The following is an 18513-nucleotide window of genomic DNA, read 5'->3' as shown; positions in this document are numbered from 1 at the left end:
CATTACAGGAATTATTTTCCCTCCTTCACACTCAAAATCCATTTCTAGACCTTTTTTAATAATTGCAGCAAGAAATAAAAACATGACAACAATAAGCTATTGCTATTATCTATCATCTCTCTGATGTCAATGTTTTCTTTTCATGGCAAAGTAGTTTCTTCTGTGCCAAGTACTCTCTTTGACAGACAGTAATCTGAGTTTCAATAAAGCTCATATGATCCTTTAATTAAGAACAGGGAGCAATCCAAACTCAGCAAATACCTTTGTATTTCCAGACCAGGAATAAACAGGATGCAGACTTTCCAGGGACATTGATGTTCTGATGGCTGAAGTCATCATATTGAATTTTGTTTTCCCACTTTCGTCTCTCTCACCCTTATCCCCTCTCTGGTTTCCCTGAGCACAGCTTTCAGCAAGTTATTCCAGCTCTGAATTTGCTGGTGATAGTAATGGTACCAGAATGAATTAATTGCAGCCTGTAAAAGCTCTGTGCTCTTGGAGCACCCTCCTCCATGCCTGCAGTCCCACTGCAGTGCCAGGTGCTTGACAGCCCCAGTGCCACAGCTTCCCTCTGGCTTCTCAAGCACAGCTCCTCCTCCAGAGGGGCTTTACTGGAGCATCTGTCAACTCCCCCATCGGAACAGAGGTGTGATGCTGCACAGCACCCAGACAGCCCTGCTTTCTCCCAGTCTGTGCCCTGAGGAAGATGTGATTCAGCCACAAAAAGTGGACAAATGCAAGAGTTTCTCAGTCTGTTTCAAAGGGAGGAAATGGATACAGCAATTCTACTGTTAGGGCTGGGCTCTTAAATTAGAAGCCAGCGTCCAGTGAGCTGGAGACAGTGTGTGAGAAAAGGCAACAGCTCTCCAAGGGAAATACCAGCTCCCTGGGAGCCCATATCCTAAGCTTTCATTGTCTTTGATAAGACACTTTAATAACCAGACTTTAGAAGGTTTTTCATCCTCTGCCATTATCTCAGCACCAGCTTTGGCCTTTACTGACTCTCAGCAGCACAAGCAGCACTACTGTCTCTTTAGCAAAGGGGGAACTCCCCACCGTATGTATAACCACCCCACCCCCCCCAGAAAAATTGCAGTGAAGATTTTTTTCAGATATTTTATTTCGAGTACCATTCATTTTTAAACCTAGTTTATTCAGTTGGACAAAAAAAAAAAAAAAGGTATTTGAAGGCTGTGTTTTTGTCAAGTATCGTTTATGATACAGCTGGGATTATTTTTCCCCTTTTAGCAATTGTAGTGCTTGAACGGATATATTTTAAACCCAGCATGGCATTTTGCTCTTGTTACAAAATCCCTCTCTCTCCTGGGACTTCTTGTGATAGCCTTGTGCATGCAATCCCTTCAAAGATGACATTGTTGTCTTTGGAAAGCACTGCTGTCTGATGACAATTTGCATTATTAGACTGAAGGTAGATGATGTTCTTTGCTACACTTTTTTTTTTCAAGCACAGATAGAAAAGGAACCTATTACAATTTTATTGTGTGTTTTCATCTGAGGGCCAAGATGACATTTCTGTTTTCACAGAGACAAAACTGTTATGAAGTACAAATCTTGTATTGATCTCTCAGATTTGACCCTTGTTCATCAGGGAATAATTCTCTTCTTGCTTCTTCTCTTGTACATTTATTTTTCTGTTTAATACCCAGACTGTGTAACAACCATTAAACAGTCTGGGTTTGCTTTGTTTTGCTTTTTTAAATCTTAATATTCTGTGAAGTAGAAACCTACCACCTACCTCATTTATATAAGAAAAAAAAATGCAAAGGAAAAGAAAAGAAAAGGCTGAGGTTACAAATACCTTCTTAGGCTGAGCAGGGATTCAAATAAACCCTTTGAATGGTGAAACAATTCCCCAGCCCTCTCACAACATGACACCACTGTCCCTGAGAGTAGGGAAAGCCAACATCTGAAAACTGAACTTCTTTCCTTATCTACACCAGACATGATAAGATACTCCCTCTCTCCCTCTTTGTTGTTTCCCAAACTGTATAAGAAGCCCAAGAGCTACTCATGTATTTCATAGGGATAGTGCAGGCTTCACCTTAAACTGCTCTGGGATATCGAGGTAACAGCAGGATACAGTTGCCACCTATTATTTTCTTCCCTTCTAATTTCCTGATCTTTCCAGTGCCAACTTCAGACTTGACTCACTTTTTTCTTTTGCATTTCACAGTATAAAAAACCCAACTAAATTCCATAAAATACAGGGAGAAAACATGATATTTTTCCCCCAGAATGTTCCATTAAGAACAACTGAGATTTATTTCACCCACCCATTCTGATATAATACCATCTGAAGGGTCGTATTATGCCAGTCAAGACCTACCATCACCCCTTCTGTTTTCAACAGATTACTTTTCCTAACCAAAGCCATTATGTGAGGAATGTCTTGCACCTCCATCTTCATTTTAGTGCCTTTACAGATTGCTGCAGATACACTGACCCTGAGTGCCCATGATGTTTCATCATTCACCATTTAAAATAATTGGATTAAATATTTGATTCTGATGCTTCTCCACATACAGATCTTGAATCATATGGCAGTTCCACGTGCTTCCTATGCTGATGAGGATATTAAATTTTATATAATGATTTAATCTCTTGTAAGAAAAAATATGCATGCAGAAATTCAAAACCAAATTGCATGTTGGAAGTAACATTAGGGAAATACTTTGAGAAAGCTTGTAGTTCCTGTTATTTTCCTTTTACTTAAGAGATTTCCCCTAAACAAGTCAAAATGGAATACAGCCTGGAATCTGGGTTGTCTGGATTTACCACCTTTGGTCTAACATTCAAAAAAGAAAAGGCTCTCTTTCTCTCACCTCGAGGTTTCATGGACTCTCAACTCATTCTCCCTGGACACAGCTCAAACCAAAACAAATCAATGTACACTACATTATTGACCTAAAAAGCCAGATGCTACTGGAAAACTAGCTCAGAACAGCTTTGAAAGCACTGGGTTTGATTCAAATTCACCTCTAATTCCGTGAGAAGGCTTCTACTAGCCAGTGCTCCTGGTACTTTCTTCACATATGCTGACTTCTTGACTCTTACACTTCCTCGTGTTCCTATGAGATGATAAAAACTAATGCTATTCATGCCGTTTCCCCCTCACCCCTTCACTCACCATTTATTCACATACAAAAATCCTCAAAACACCAGTGCACCTTAGCCACAGATTTTGCACTGGTGAACCATATAAATATTTTGAGAGATCTTTCTTTCCCTCAAATTTCAAATTCACCAGAGAATGGAACATCCCAAAAGCAGTTTAGCTTTAACTGTAAACATAACAGAGTCCAACTGGATAAAGACAATTTTTTTTTTCTGAAGATGCAACAACATAATTTGAAATACATGCCAGCAAGTCCTTCTTCTTGCTACAAGGTTTCAGTCACCATTCTCACTGTCCATAAGAGCATTTTTCAATGGTATTTCTTTCCTAAAACTAAGCATACAGAAATGGGCTACAGGGATGACAGTCATTTACTTCCCTGATCTCTGATCTCTTTGCAAGTCCCACTGTTAAGAAGCTTAAATATCCTTGAACCAATAAAGCTCACAAAATGCTTCATAGACTTTGAACATTTTAAGTTGCAGGCAATGCATTAATCATGCATGCAGACATCATCAATAAGGCTACCCAATAACTGGTGTTTATTGAATGCTGATGGAAACACATCAGAGTGCTAACGCTGTCAGATACCCGCTTCACAGCCCATTCTAACACCAGTGATATCTGCAGCTTTGCAGCTGCTTTTGCTGATGATCCACATGCTACTGCCATGCAGATTTGTTCAGTGTGCTCATAACACAGCAATTGCTTTTCTGAATGTTCAGCAGATCACAGCACCCTGAAGATGACCCTCAGCTACCTATCCCTCAATAACTCCTCACACACTGTCAGCTATGAGCCACATCAGCCAGTATTCTGGTCTTGTGGCAGTTTGCAAGGAACCGCATTAGGATGATGTCCCCAGTTCATTCAACTCACACGCTAAAAAAACGACAGGAAACATATTTTTAACCAGGAGGTATTTACAGGACTCTGACTGGCATATATATTTTAAAGACAGAAGGAGCCTCTAATATCATCAGTGTGTTCCCCTCCTAACAGATGCTGCAGCATCTTTACCAGTAACTCAAGCAGAAGAGAGAATTATTCAGGCCAACAACTGATGGCTGAACAAGATTGTATCATTTGGAAAGACACCCAATCTCAAGTCCAAGGGATGATGAATTTACCACTCCACTTAGTATGCTGTCCTCAAGGTTAATTCCCTTCTCTACTAAAAAATGCTATCTCTGTTACAAGCAACCGGGTACCCAGCACTTGCCTTCTGCTGTGTTCTAAATTTACTAAGTAGATTCATAATTGCTTAGATAACTGCAATAAATAAGCACATTTTTGTTTAGGAAGTGTATCGTATTTGAATGAGAGCAGAAGAGAAAAGGCTTACTACAGCAGAATTTAGGGCAAAGTGTCAGAATTTTCATGCACACATGCACAGATTTAAATTTAAAAATAAATTATTGCTCATCATTTGCATTATATTAAAACCTATGGCTTCAAGCGAATGTAGTGTTGACAGGAACTTTTTATAATAAGGAACTGGAGACATTTTGAAGATTACACTCAACCAAATAACAGAGAAAAAGAAGGCAGAGGTGAGTCATGTACATAAAAGTGACAGGAGTTGCTCAGCACCACAGAGATCATTAGCACATCCAGCAATGCCTTTGAGTCTTTATTCCTAATCAGGTGAACCATCCAACTCTGAAGGAAAGGAAAAACTAATCTTTTGTCATGGAAGTAGGAAAAGTGGAGTAACATAGAACACAGAAAATCTCTCAGAGAAACAACAGATCTACCCTTAACAAAGAAGTATGTATCCAAAGATCCCAAACCAGAAAAAGAACAAGTTCTCTAAGGGTACAGGGGGCTGATGTTTATACAGATGGATAAGCAAGGACATATTGATTTGCCTAAAAATGAGTGAGTCAGTGGTAAAGAGCACAGTGATCACTGCTTGAAAGTCTTTCCTTCTGTTTCACTGATCACACTCCTTGCCCAGAAATCTATCTTCCACTGGGCTCTGCTGTTGATTTTTTTCTTTTTCCTTTTTATTATTAGAGTAGGAAACAGCATTACAGATTCCTATCACTTTTAATTCCATTATTTATTTTAAATTGTTACCCCAGCACAATATGCTTAGTGAGGTCTGTAAAAGACTGATGAGTACTCTAGGAAACTATATTTTTCAACATACCTTCTACACTGGCTTATGGCCAATTTAAAAGAAAAGTTTAAAAAAAAAAAAAGTAGATACAATCTGGCACCATTATTCTTCTTCTGATGTCCCTTCCTTGTTTATTTTGAGAATCCTGGCTGCCGCCAAACACTTATCAATTTGCCTAGAGATAGCAGGGGATATTTGCAAAGAGTTGTGTGCAAGATGTTATCAGGATGCCTAACAGGTGTCTGTGCTTCGAGTCCTCACACACAGCCCTAGCTACAAATGAGGGTACTTCTCTGCATTGCTTGCTTAAAAACATAACCACATGGAATGTCTTAAAAACAGGGAACAGCATTCACAGGGCCTGTGCATCCCTGGCACAAGTGCTGGTAACCCAGAAGAGTTCTGTAAGAGCAGAAAGTACAACGCTGCAAAAGCTGGGGCAAACAACTTTTAACATGAGAATTACTTCTTACTTTTTCCATCTTCAACGGTGTGCATCAAAGAGAATCAAGTCTCCTGGAGAACTGGCTCAGATTATTAGTCGTGGCCCAAATATCAACAAAAATAGTGTAGACTGTTGCAGGAGTAATGCCACAGGGAAAGGGGGAGTTATTCACACCGGCTAATGTTAGCTTTATGCAAACTAGTTCCCTGGTTGTGTCCACAGTCTGTCAAAAGAGATAGGCTTTTCCAGAGGATGATTCAAAGTGGCTAATGCTTACCACTCTAGAGAAGCTTTTTTTTTCCTCTCCATTAATTTTAGATGGGATTAGCCTCCCTCAGCTAACATTAGCCCAAGTGAATAGTACTCTAAATTGTTGTCACCACTGCTGTCAGCAGTGTAGGAAAAAAAAAAAACACACACACACCAAAAGGAGGTCACTTGATGGAAACAGCTTTTTGGGGATTTTTGTTGTGGTTTTTTGGGGTTTGGTGGGGGGGTTTGGGGGTTTTTTTTGTGTGTGGTTTTTTTTTTGGTTGGTTTTTTGGGGTTTTTTGGGGGGGTGAGGGGGGTTGTTGTTGTTTTGGTTGGTTGGTTTGTTTTGGGGTGGGTTTTTTCTGTCTTTCTTTTTCACCTGGGATGCAATTTCTGAGAAAATTAATCTGGATTTTATTCTCCCTTCTCTGGTCTAAGTAAGAAATGACTGTTACCATTGCAACTGAGAGTGTAAATAGAAAAAGAATAATTTATGTTGAAAAGAACCTCTGGAGGTTCTGGGTGGGGTCCTTTTCCAAGCAGATTCACCTTCAGAAGATCCTCATACAGTAAAATGAAAGGCTTTAAAATGATGGAGTGAAACCAGAATAGCCCATCACATCTTGAAGAGTGAATAATGGCTACACTTGTGGCAGATACTCTACTGTCAGACACAAGTATTAGAGCAAAACACATGGATAGATGGGGCTGAAGGTACTTTTAAGTGTTGGCCTGCTCTCTCACAGATATCCTGTGGCCATATCAATCTGCATCTCTCCTCTAAGTGGTTTCTCTGTCATCCCAGATATAAGAATACCTTTCTCTTCCACTTACATGCATGAGCAGTGGACATCCTTTAATGCAGGAATATGTAGAAGATGATACGTGGTTTGATGTCAGAAAATATGTTGTCTCAAAAGTATCAGAATCCTGATTTGCCAAACTTCAGCACTTCAGAAATACAGACAAGTATCAGTCCCTAACATTCATCTTCAGCATTATGCACACAGTAAATAAAGGTAGGCAGATGGAACCAGACATTTGGAAAAGACCAAAGTGAATAAAGAAAGAAAAAAAACCCGAAACATAAACCTCTTCATTTACTAGTGCTGTGTTGACAAGGCTCCTTTAATTTGGGGCGCCTCACTTTTCAAGAGTTACTTTATAAAATGAGAGCCGAGAATCAACAACAGTAACTCCATTTTAAACCTGTTTTTCAGCCTCTGTTTCTGCCTTTCAGTACTTGAGTGCCTTTGTGCATTTATTCCTGAGCTGGGCAATTACGACTCTGCATTTTGCCTGTCTGACTTGTGTTTCCCAATTTCACCTTTATTTCATCTCCCCAAATAGCTCTGTTATTGCTGGCTGATTACTAACCACTCCTCTGTGTGCCTGACCCATCTGAATAGCAGAAGATGCCTCCATATGAACTAGAAGCTCTTACATTCCACGGTCTGATTACACAGCAAACCACTTTTGAAGATTACACAGTAATACATGAGTAATACTCCCATAAAATACAGCCCCTCATTCTACAAGCAAGCTGATTAAACCCATGAGAGCTTACATGTACAAGACCTCCAAAAAGCCTTTGCCTCACAAGCATTGCTTTACTGTGTCAGGAGTTTCCTTCTGATTTGTAACTCCTTTATGCAGAAAATGGAGAAGCATGCAGTAGTTCTGCAATTATGTGGTAAGAATCAGCCAAGTAACAACTGTACTTTCAGCCAGAACAATTAATGCAATCATGAAGCAATTAGTGCAGGCAGCAGATGGTTTGCTGCTCTTTTTTTTTTTTTTTTTTTTTTTTCCTCAAGACTGGCAGGAAAAAGCCATGACTGAATTAGGGACTGGTCTGTCAGCAGTGGTAATTCAAGTCCTCTGCCCAAGGCAGAGACACAGGAGAAGGATATGTGAACAGAAGCAACAGAGTCATCAAAGCTTAATGAGTTATTGTTCATCAGCTGAACCCCAGTAATTAACCACATTCACTCACAATCAACACCCAAGAAACTGGGGCATAAAATTACTTCAGCTAAAACAGATTTCCTTGCCATTGAGTAAATCCCTATTCAAAAAAACCAAGAAAAGATCTTATCATAGCAATAGACTCAGTGGGCTGTGAAGAGATTGAGGGATGATTCTGTGTGACCCACTTACTGTTTATTACAACTAAGCAATGAGAGGCATCCACTACTGTTGGCTTTGCCCTCATCAATCCTCAGTTGGATGGACAACTCCTGAGAACCAAAACAGTCCAGATCCAATGTTATTCCTGTCTCTTCAGCTCTTGGTCTGTTCACCACCTGATTTTCCCCATCCCATTTGCTGCAATGACACCATGCAAATGGATGACAACAATCAAGTGGCTTGCTACAAGGATGTAAAAGTGTTTTCTAGCTGATTTTCCTGTCAACCGCAAAATTAAATGACTGCACCAATCCTAACTGGTCAAAATCCAATTTACTTCTCGAAGTCCACATCAAGAAAACCCTCACAGCCTCTCCAGCCAGTGGCATCAAAGTTAGTGGCATCAAAATGTAAATTCCTTTCCATGCAGACCTGCTTCCTTTGCCTCCTTGGGTGACTCTTGTGTCAGTATGCACACACCCCCTGGAATCCAAGGAGTAATGGATTCTCTTCCCTTAAATAAAGCCTTAGCACAAGATCAGGAAATAGCTGACAGCAGTATCATTTGTTTCGAAGCACTCCTCAGCTCCCATTGCAATTATCTAAATACCTGCAAGACCTCTTAATTACTCAGAGAAAATTCTGCCTTTGGATACACAAACATGAAACCAATGGGAGTAATTTACACTTAGCCATGGGCTAAACTTGACCCTTAGTTCGAGTTACATTTAATTTAGTCCAAGCTGATTAATACTCTTTGCCTACTGGTTACCCTCTACAGTTCTTGGGCAAAGCGTATTGAAGTCAGAAGATTTATCCATTAGGATTTAAAGCAGAAACCAGGGCTGTGACTCATACCCATTCAGTATACTTTTAAAATTCTGTTTTGGAGTTAATTGGTACAGATCTACAGACTTTGTGCTACCTGAGTTTTGTCTTGCAACTACAATATTGAATTAACAACAGTTATTCAATTTGCTAATCAATTCCATAGAAAACAAAATTTTCTAATACAGCCTACATCCTCTCTCCCCAAACACCTCATACACAAAACTCCAACACCAACCCCATAAATTCACATTAACACACAAACAGACCCTTTGTTCTTATATCCAGATTGTCTTTTAGGATTCTGTGGAAGAGTGGGCATATCCTATGAAATAGTGATGATATACTTCTTGGTAGCCATCAATCTGCCTTAGCTGTATGGCCTCTAATGCAGAATTATTTCCTGACCAGACTGAACACCCTAGAAATTGAAATGAATTTTCCACTGTATCCTACTTTTATTTGACAAAGTTCCCAGTGAAAGTTTCATTGATCTTCATGTAATAAATTTCCTGTTATTAAACACAGTAACTTTCATTCTAAAGGTCCTAAAAAGACGTCAGAGACCAGCTTCTGTTCTGTTTCGTATCAGTCCAGAGAACTCAACAGTCACAAGGGAAAGGAAACATTTTGGCCTTGTCTAATTACATACTGAACACAGAGAAATAATTTAATCTGCACATTCCTCTGAACAGAGTATGACCATAGTACATTTTACAAAATGCTATGAGAGGGGCTGAGGGAAAAATATTGCATGCAACTGACTTTACAGAAAGAATTAGGAGGCAAGATGCATTTCTCTGTTGCAAAGGGTATTAAGTCCTGGAAGGATTCTGGTTTTGAGTGTAAAGTGCAGGAAGAAAATATTCCAAAAATTTAAATACGATAATTTTGCAACCTTACCTAGTTTCCTTATGCCTTTGTTTTCTCAGGCTTACAGTAACAACAAGCCTAATTTATGCAAAATAAAAATTAGTAGTTTAATTATTTTACAATTAATTTAACTACACAGATAGAAAACATCACAGATTTCAAACTTTTATGTTGATCCTTACATTAATGTATAACCTGAACAATTCAGCCAATAGCTTATTGATTATATTCATAGATTCTATTCTCATAGACTCAGCATACACAAAACAAAGAAGAGACCACTAAGTTATTTTGTGCAAAAGTCTATATGCTAAATGTCAAGACGTTTCACTCTTTTACCCTGGCTGGAAGCTCAAAAAACTCTTTTGGTCTTTTTCCAGTTTTATTCAAGAACTTTAAAATGTCAGAAATCTGCAATTTCTCTGAGCAGTTTGCTCCAAGGGCTAGTTACTTTACAGCTGAGTTTACAGCCATTGACTCCTAACCATCAATTTCTTTTAGAAGTTTTTATCACTAGATTGAGATGGTTTCTCCTATGATTTGTCCTCCCCCATTGGAAATATTTATGCACAACAATATAGTTTTCCTTCAATATGCTTTTTGTTGAGCTAAACAGATTGAGGTCTATCAAGTCCTTCACCACGAGAAAACTGACTTGTATTGATGTGTCCGATTTTCAAAAAATTTCAACAATGAGTTCTCCACAAAATAATCCTGTGTTGTTGTGTTAGGTTGGGCAGCAAAAAATGAAGGCAAATCTCACAGTATATTTATCTGGCTGATGGATTACCCGTACTGAGGGAACTGGACTTCAAAGAAAATTGATTCACTGCTACTTTTTCCTCTTAGAGAATCAAAAACTACTTGAAAATATGCCAACCAGAGAGGAACAAGGAGGGTCTTATACTGTTCTTGGAGCTAGCACTAAACTGGAAGAAGAGAATTGTTGAATAAGAGGCCAAGAGGCTCATTAGAGGTTTGTGAAGGATCCTAGCTGTCTTCTCTGCCCATTGCCTGTCACACAATATTGCCAAAAGGATGAATGAATAAAGACAGACTGCCAGATCAGTAACAGAGGGCTAGGCCCCAGGAACACAGCAGACGCCCATGTCCTTTACTTTTGCACTGAGGCTTGGTCAATGTTTTCTGCTTGGAAGCACCAAACTGGTATTTCCAAAGATGGTCCTGGTATTGCCCTGAAGACTGTCATGAATGCTCTGCAGCAGTTGCACAGAGAGATGGAGAAGCTCTGGATTCTCCCTAAGCAAACAAACCCACAACTCTTACCTTCTGATCTTGGCTGTAGGCTAAGATCCAATCTTCCTGTTTGGGGTGGAAGAGCAGACTGTGGATGTAGAAGTTCAGACGGTATTTTTGATAGCTGGCTCCTTCATCGGAACTGATTAATAAGCTGCTTTCAACTTCTGGATCAGTCAGCAGCATAATCTATATGGAAGGGAGAGATGAAAATACAGTGGTTAAGAGGAGTCGGAAAACTAAGCAAGCAGCTAGGAACTTCAGAGAAGTTATATATGACTATTACTAAATGCTCCAATGTAATGTCAAAACTACTATAGCCAATGTTTCGGTAATGAAAACAGTATGTTTCAGCTGTGTATATAAACACATATGATCAAATAGGCAGAATGAGTTTACCACTAGTTAAACCAGACCTAAATGAAGCTGTGCTTAACTTATTTAAAAAATTAAACCTGAAAATTTTAACACCAGAGCACAGAAGTTACCTGGCAAGTACAGTGGGCTGCTAGGGTTTTCAGGAATGATCTACTGGAGTGGCAGACAAAAAGTTAGGTGTTAAGTAAAGAAACCCAAAACACAGAGAGAGGAGAGAGACTGATCTCTAATGGTGAGTTTTGTTAGATTCTGGCAGAAAATTCAGAGAAAGCAGTTTCACTGCCTAAAATATAATAACCTGACTGTCTGAACAAGCAGTCTTGCTTTGGCACAAGAACACATTTGATAATGTGCTGAGTTCTTTCCACCTCCAGTTTCTATGGTGCTGTGAATTATAGATTTGGTAGTGTATCAAAAATAATCTCTGCATAGTAGATTTACTTTCTAGCTTTGTCCTGGAACGTCAGTTTAGGAGTGACAAAATATACACGGGTTACAGCTGTAGTAGCTACTTCACCCCATTAGCTGTGGTATTAACTGGTCTGCATTGCTGATGAATCAGTGGCAATAATGAGTTACTCCTCCCACATGTCTCTGCACAAGAGAATATATAGGTCTGAGCAGTAAAAAAAGATTGTTCCAGTATTTCAGCAACAGAGTAATACCCTTAAAGAATGGGAATGAGGCATCATGACTGAAAAACATGAGAAGTTTTAAAGAATATTTCCCTTGGAAAGGTATTAAAGGCTTGAATCATTAGCATTTTTTATTTTATTTTTTCTAAATTGCTTTGCAAATGGCAAACACTGATCAGTTTTTAGACAAGCCTGAAATGAAAATATTCACACCTGGCATTTCTCAGAACCGTTCCTAGTCTGGGTTTAAGCACTGCAAAAATCACACACTCCATTTCCTTCTCTTCTTTCATTTAGGCAGGCAGTTAGACACAACTCGCTATTTAGGAATTATAAGGAAGCATAGCATCTGGTGTCTGTGAGACAGCAGATGCTAAAGAACTATTGTATGTGAAGGTGTAAATACACATATAATCTACACAGAATATGTCCTTCATTATTGAGCAGCTGCCAAATCTTTTTTTCCTGTCTCTAGAAACCTCCTTGGTAGCATAACAATTTGGCCTCTGACTTAAAAGTTTGCGGTTCTGCAAAACCCCTGAACTTTCAGATCCTGAATAATCTCAGAGCAGTTACACAACCTCACTGTATCTCTAACATAAAATAGGGTAATGTTTCCATTGTAGCATAATGTAGTATGATATCTGATTTACTTTGGAAATTAGTAATTAAAATGTGTATTTTAAAACATTTTTATTTTCATTTAACACTTTCAAATATTCCAAGCATATGATTAACATGATTTCCAAACTAAAGATTGATAGGTGATAGAAGTTAAACAGAAAGGATTAATAATCAAACTATCAATATGTATAAATATAAGACATTGTCACTAAGTAGCCTATCCAGCTTCTGATGCCAAAAAATTGTGAAGTTTATCAGTTGGTTTCTTTTTCTTATCACACTAATTTCTGGGACCAGGTTCCTGTGTTTAACATTTATTGATTTGGTTCTATGATTCAAGCATTATGATTCTCCTATTTTTATGACTTCCTTCTTGAGTGGATTTTGTTTATGTTGGTATTTGGAAATATCACAGCACAGCATTAATTTGGACCAGAGCAACTAGAGCAGAAATAAGCACAAATCAATGGGCTTGATCCGAGCTCCCTGAAGTTAATAAGAATCTTGTCCCTGACTTTGGATTGTGCCTCTAAGGCAAGTTGTTAATCAAGATCCACTCTAGTCTCACATACTTCCTTCTACCTGGGCAAAGAACTCATCTGACCTCACCACTGTCACATCCAAGCTCATCACTGCCTTAACACGTTTTCTGTCAGGCCACTCCTCTGAAGTGTGAAAGTGCTCTTATCTGCATTTCTTAAAAAGGGAATGGAGGGAGAAACTGTTGAGGTACTGAAGCACCTAATATTTCACCCGATCAATAAAAGTTAAGTGCCTAAACAGACTTTCAAACACTGCTGACTTTGGCTTTAATCTTCTAACTACCACCCTGGGCTATTAGCACTTTGTTTTCAGGGTCTCTGGTCTCCAAAAGCCTTGGCTCTGCATTGTGATAACCAGCCATTCTGAAGGTAAAAGTGCTCCAGGACACACCAGTTTTGTTTCCAATGCCAACAGCACCTCAGATGTGGCAGAGCTGTGCCGAACTGCCGTGAATTTATGCGAGGGCACACGGAGTGGGAGACAGGGCAGGGAGTTGATGGATGACTCCATCCACCAGTCAGATTGCTAACTATGAGACCAGCTCTCAGCATTATCTGCTCCACTATTGTACCTTGTACTGCTAATCACTCTGCACACCTGTCATAAAGCAAAACAAATTAGAGCCCACTATCACTCACTCCTCGCATCACAGCCGCAGCACCATGGTTTTTATAAGATAAGAAAAGCAAATTTCATTACATGTCTGTGCGTAAATAATCAGAGCTACAAGCCCAAAAGATAGCATTTATTGCATAAGTAGAATAAATTGATACTTGGATGAAAAGTAAGTCAAAACAAGAGGAAAAGGGTGTGTGTATATAAGCCTTTCAGAGCACACCAGGATTCTGAAATGAGCCCTCAAAACTCTGGGGGAAAACCTCTGTAGCAAGTTCTTGTGTTCTGACTCAGGCCCTTGAGATCACTCAGAGCACAGGAAATGCATTCCTTTTCAAGGAAACTAAACCATCACATCCCCTGCCCATGGCAGGGGGTTGGAACTGAATGATCTTTAAGGTCCCTTCCAACACAAACCATTCAATGACTGTGATACACCTCAGGACTGTATCTAATGTTTTCCAACCACTGTTCTGGGCATTCAGATCACAGTACCATGTTAGCACTATTCTGAAGTCAGACCCTCTACCCCCAAAATTCCAATAGTGCAGATGTCATCTCAACATCAACCATTTCATTCTACAAACACACTTTCACTGAGCTGCACTACATGCTAATGTAGTAGCAGTCACGTTAGTTTAGTTTTATTGCCTAAGCTGCCTGGAATATAAATGAGAAAGGAGGGAAAGTACAATTAATTTTAATGCTTTTTTTTGTTGCAATGTATGAAATACTAAGTAAGTACTCTTTAGAATTTCCTTTTAAATAAATTAACCCAATTTCTGCTTTGAAGTAGTCTATTACCCATGGAGTTTATGTGGCTGTTTATACAGAAAATACAACTGGACACAAATGTGTTGAACAATAAAGGCATGAAAACCAAAACCAGAAACAATAACAAAAATTAATCTAAGTTTAGATGCCATAAACTTTAATAACTAAGAGTACCTAAGATAAAAAGAGTAGAAAGAAACTATTTTTATCATTTTGGGCTTCACTGTACAAAGCATGCTGGATTTCCTAAAATGGGAGCTGCTCTATCAAACATCTTGCTCTGCTTTTACAGTGTCCAATACAGTGTATTACTCCTTTCCCAGCTAACACTGGTTTTTGGATGAGTTTATTCCAAATATCTCAGAGAAATCAACATGACTTTTGCATATGAAAATCACACCTTAATTTTATCCAGGTCCTTAGAGTCTGTAGGGAAAGGCAACCTAGCTCATGAAGTTAAGTAAGATTTTTGAGGTGCTCCTGTTCCAAAGGATGTGAAATTGTCACAGGATAAAAGGCTGGAAAATACTTCTAAGATCATCAACTCCAGCCATTAGTCTAACACTGCCAAGTCCACTCCTAAACCATGTCCGTAATCACCACATCTGCACACTTTTCAAACACTTCCAGAAATGGTGACTCCACCACTTCCCTGGGCAACCTGTTAAAATGCTTGACCACCCTTTCAGTGAAGAAATTTTTCCTAGTATATAATCTAAACCTCCTCTGGTGCAACTTGAGGCAATTTCCCCTCATCCTATTGCTTGTTACCTCAGAGAAATGACCAACCCCCCCCTACATACACAACAATAACATTATCAGCTTGGTTGGGCCCATGTGAAGACTTGGGCCATGATTTTCACGTTGACAGTTTTTAAACTACCTCCTATTCCACCATTACAAAATAAAGTTATTAACACAGGAATAAGAAGAGCTACATTCATCTGCCTCTCACTTCTAGCAAAAGCCCTTTGTAGTGGGAGTAAAAGCCCTTAGAGTGTCTCTGGTCTGGTTTATTGTTATGGTCTTATGTTAAACCAAAGTGAAGAACGAGTAGGAGCAAAGACCACTTCTTCCCAGCAAGAGTAATTACTCTCTGTTCAGATCAGTGTTCAGCAATGATCAGAATCTGCTTATTCACACCAGGCAGAGCAAGCAAACATTGCACTTCCTATTGCTCTAGATGGATGGGTTTTTTCCTCTGTAAAAAAAAGCCAATACAGTTGACACAGGCTTTCGCAACCAAATGCAAGGCATCCATTAATCATCTCCCTCTAAAAAGGGAAAAATGTGATTTGCTTTTCATAGAAATGACAAATGGAAACCAAACATAATTTATAGACCTTTAAACAGTCCACACTTTTTTCACCCCTTTTTCAGTGCAAATTCTGCTGATGACATTGCCATTGACAATTACATGTATTATTTCTGTCATCACAAAGAAACCCAGGAATTCTTAGCAAGGGGACTCTGATTTTGCTTCTATAAATGGAATTGTGAGCCTTATAAATCTGCTGTGAATGCTAGATTTAGTGGCTTAGTAAAAAGAGTCCAGAATTGCTCTCAGTCTTTTATTTTGGCCACTCATATCTCTACTTGGACCATCTTTTTGCTCTTAGGAAAGAGCATAGTACAAGAGAAACAGAACCATATTAAAAAAAGCCAAAACACCAAATCTATTTCATGGAGTCACACATTTTTTCATTCACTTCTGATGTATCAACAGATTTCATCTGATCAGAAATGGGGATAAAATGCAAAACAGGGCAAATCCACTGAAAGAACCTTCACTTTCCTTCCTATCACAAGCTTCATGCATAGACCCAACCCTGGTGACCCACACAGAACAAGTAATGTTTCTCACAGGACACAGCAAAAGAGGAAATCAGCAACAGAAACCAGAAATATCCTACTCCTAACAAATGCAGGGCATTCCCTACTTAAATTGTCTAAAGAGCTTCATTTTTTTTCCCAGCTTCTCCACATGCCAGTTGCATCACTTCAGAGGGTTGTGGGGTTTGGTTTTTTCACATGGTGACTGATAGCAAGAGGATCAATGCTGTGGAATCCCAACATAATGAAATGTCATTTCTGCCACTTTACATAACACTTCTGAATTTGGATTGCCTTTTTCAAGTGAGCATGAGTGTGCAAGAGTGTATAAGAGTGTGTGTGTGTGTTTGTGTGTATAACTGTGTCTGAGTGTGAGTGAGTAAAGAGAGAATCTGGTCCTCCAGTTTCAGCACTCCACATATGCTTTCAAAGAAATGGGCTCTACTTTTAATTAATTGAACTCATTCATTGCTTAAGCTTTCTTAATACCTAGAATAAGATATAAAGTGAAACAATCCAAAGGAAGGAACTGCTTTGGTCATGAAATTCTGAAATAAATGCAACACTACTGTAAAGCAAATTAGACCTATTCCTTTTACAGGACTGAGTTGCTGGAAGCAACATGTTTGCATGAGCAAACAAATTAGACAAAAATTACAAAAAAATAACATAACTATTTAGTTGGATATTAACAGGGAAAGAGGAGACTGAAGCCTCTGTGAAATTTTAAAAATCCTTCTTCATCGCTAACATCATCAGCTGTAGAACTGTGCACATGAGAAGTGCCACTAAAATTTGGCCCAAGTTTCTGCTTCAAATAAATTGGGTAACAGTATGAGCATCTAAATGAAAACATGAAATGAGCTAGAGCTGACAGTTTTGAATGTGTATCTAATGCCAGCTAAAAGACAAGGTTACTTGCTGAGCAATTTCATTAAGACACCATTAAAATAATACACCAATAATTCAATTGAAGCGTTGTGGAATATTTCATTGCCAGAAGTTCTTGTTAACTCAGAAAGGGCAGCAATTTTGTACGGAAAGAAAAGACTTCAGTGACAGAATTACACTTCTAACACTGAAGAAAAAATGAATATTGCCTTTGAATGATGACCTGGATCAGAATGGTCGCGGAAGTAGAAATGACCTCTTTAATACAAGGAAAAGGTCTGGAACCAGTTGTTTTGCAACTGTTACTCAGTGACTTAAGAAGAAAGAAGTTCTTATTCCTACAAAGATGCATAACCCAAACACATTAAATCAGCTTGCACTTTGCTGATATGGAAGGTAACATACTTCAAGACTCCCCCAAATAAAACCACAGTCATGATGACTAGACAGTGTAATTCAGATTCAGACTGAATCCAGATCCAGACATCACTTCCCCCAAGAAACCCCAGGAGCTGCACAACTGGTAGGATACAATCATCTTCCTCAAATCTTGGCTGTTTAAATGTAAGAGAAATGATGTGGCGAAAGGTTCAGACAGTGAATTCATCCTGTTTGCATCCATGAAAGATTTAGTGCTTGTTGAATGATAAGACAATCTCTTGTCACCAGAATACTAGATGGCAAAGGACTATCTTTTAAGAGAGAAAAATTACCATCTGCCAATATTTTTGAAAGCTGAGATTGCACAGTATTCCTAATAAAAGAATTGTTGAGAATTGCATTTGGCATCTTGATGAATGTTGTTTGACATAAAAAGCTGGATAGTGGATGGAAAAAAAAAAATCCATTTACCTGTATTATTCAAGATGTTCATAACAGGCCAAAAGTGACTGCAGAATAAAGCAGCTATAAAACCTGTGTTTTTTATTATCTGTGGGAATCATCTGTGGTTGTTTTACTAGATAGAAGGCGTGAGTGTATGTATGATCAACAACTTACAAGTATTCTATGTGGCGGTATGTGCTATGTATCACTGAAGTCCCAGGTATAGGGTTGGGTCAGTGCAATAAAGGCTCATGAGAATAAAGAAGAGCCAACCTCTGCAGATGTGATTCAGTTTTTCTCTCCGTTAATCCTACTTGATATAAATTGGGGTGCACAGAAAGTCCAGAGG

At 38.8% G+C, this 18513-nt stretch overlaps 1 protein-coding gene across 3 annotated transcripts in view; it reads right to left on the bottom strand.

Moving 5' to 3' along the window:
• Nucleotides 1–18513, bottom strand: part of SORCS1 (sortilin related VPS10 domain containing receptor 1) — a 261592-nt gene that overhangs the window by 94247 nt on the left and 148832 nt on the right. For all 3 annotated transcript variants that reach the window (XM_066190961.1, XM_066190963.1, XM_066190962.1), the window contains exon 4: nt 11077–11235. In XM_066190961.1, the coding sequence (XP_066047058.1) occupies nt 11077–11235 (159 nt within the window). The remainder of the gene's footprint in view (nt 1–11076; nt 11236–18513) is intronic.

The sequence above is a fragment of the Chamaea fasciata genome, unplaced genomic scaffold (assembly GCF_029207755.1).
Source record: "Chamaea fasciata isolate MVZ Bird 193981 ecotype frontalis unplaced genomic scaffold, bChaFas1.0.hap1 SCAF_9, whole genome shotgun sequence".
Taxonomy (NCBI): Eukaryota; Metazoa; Chordata; class Aves; order Passeriformes; family Sylviidae; genus Chamaea; species Chamaea fasciata.
Note: the sequence above shows the minus strand (reverse complement) of the source record. Positions and strands in the feature narration are given on the sequence as shown.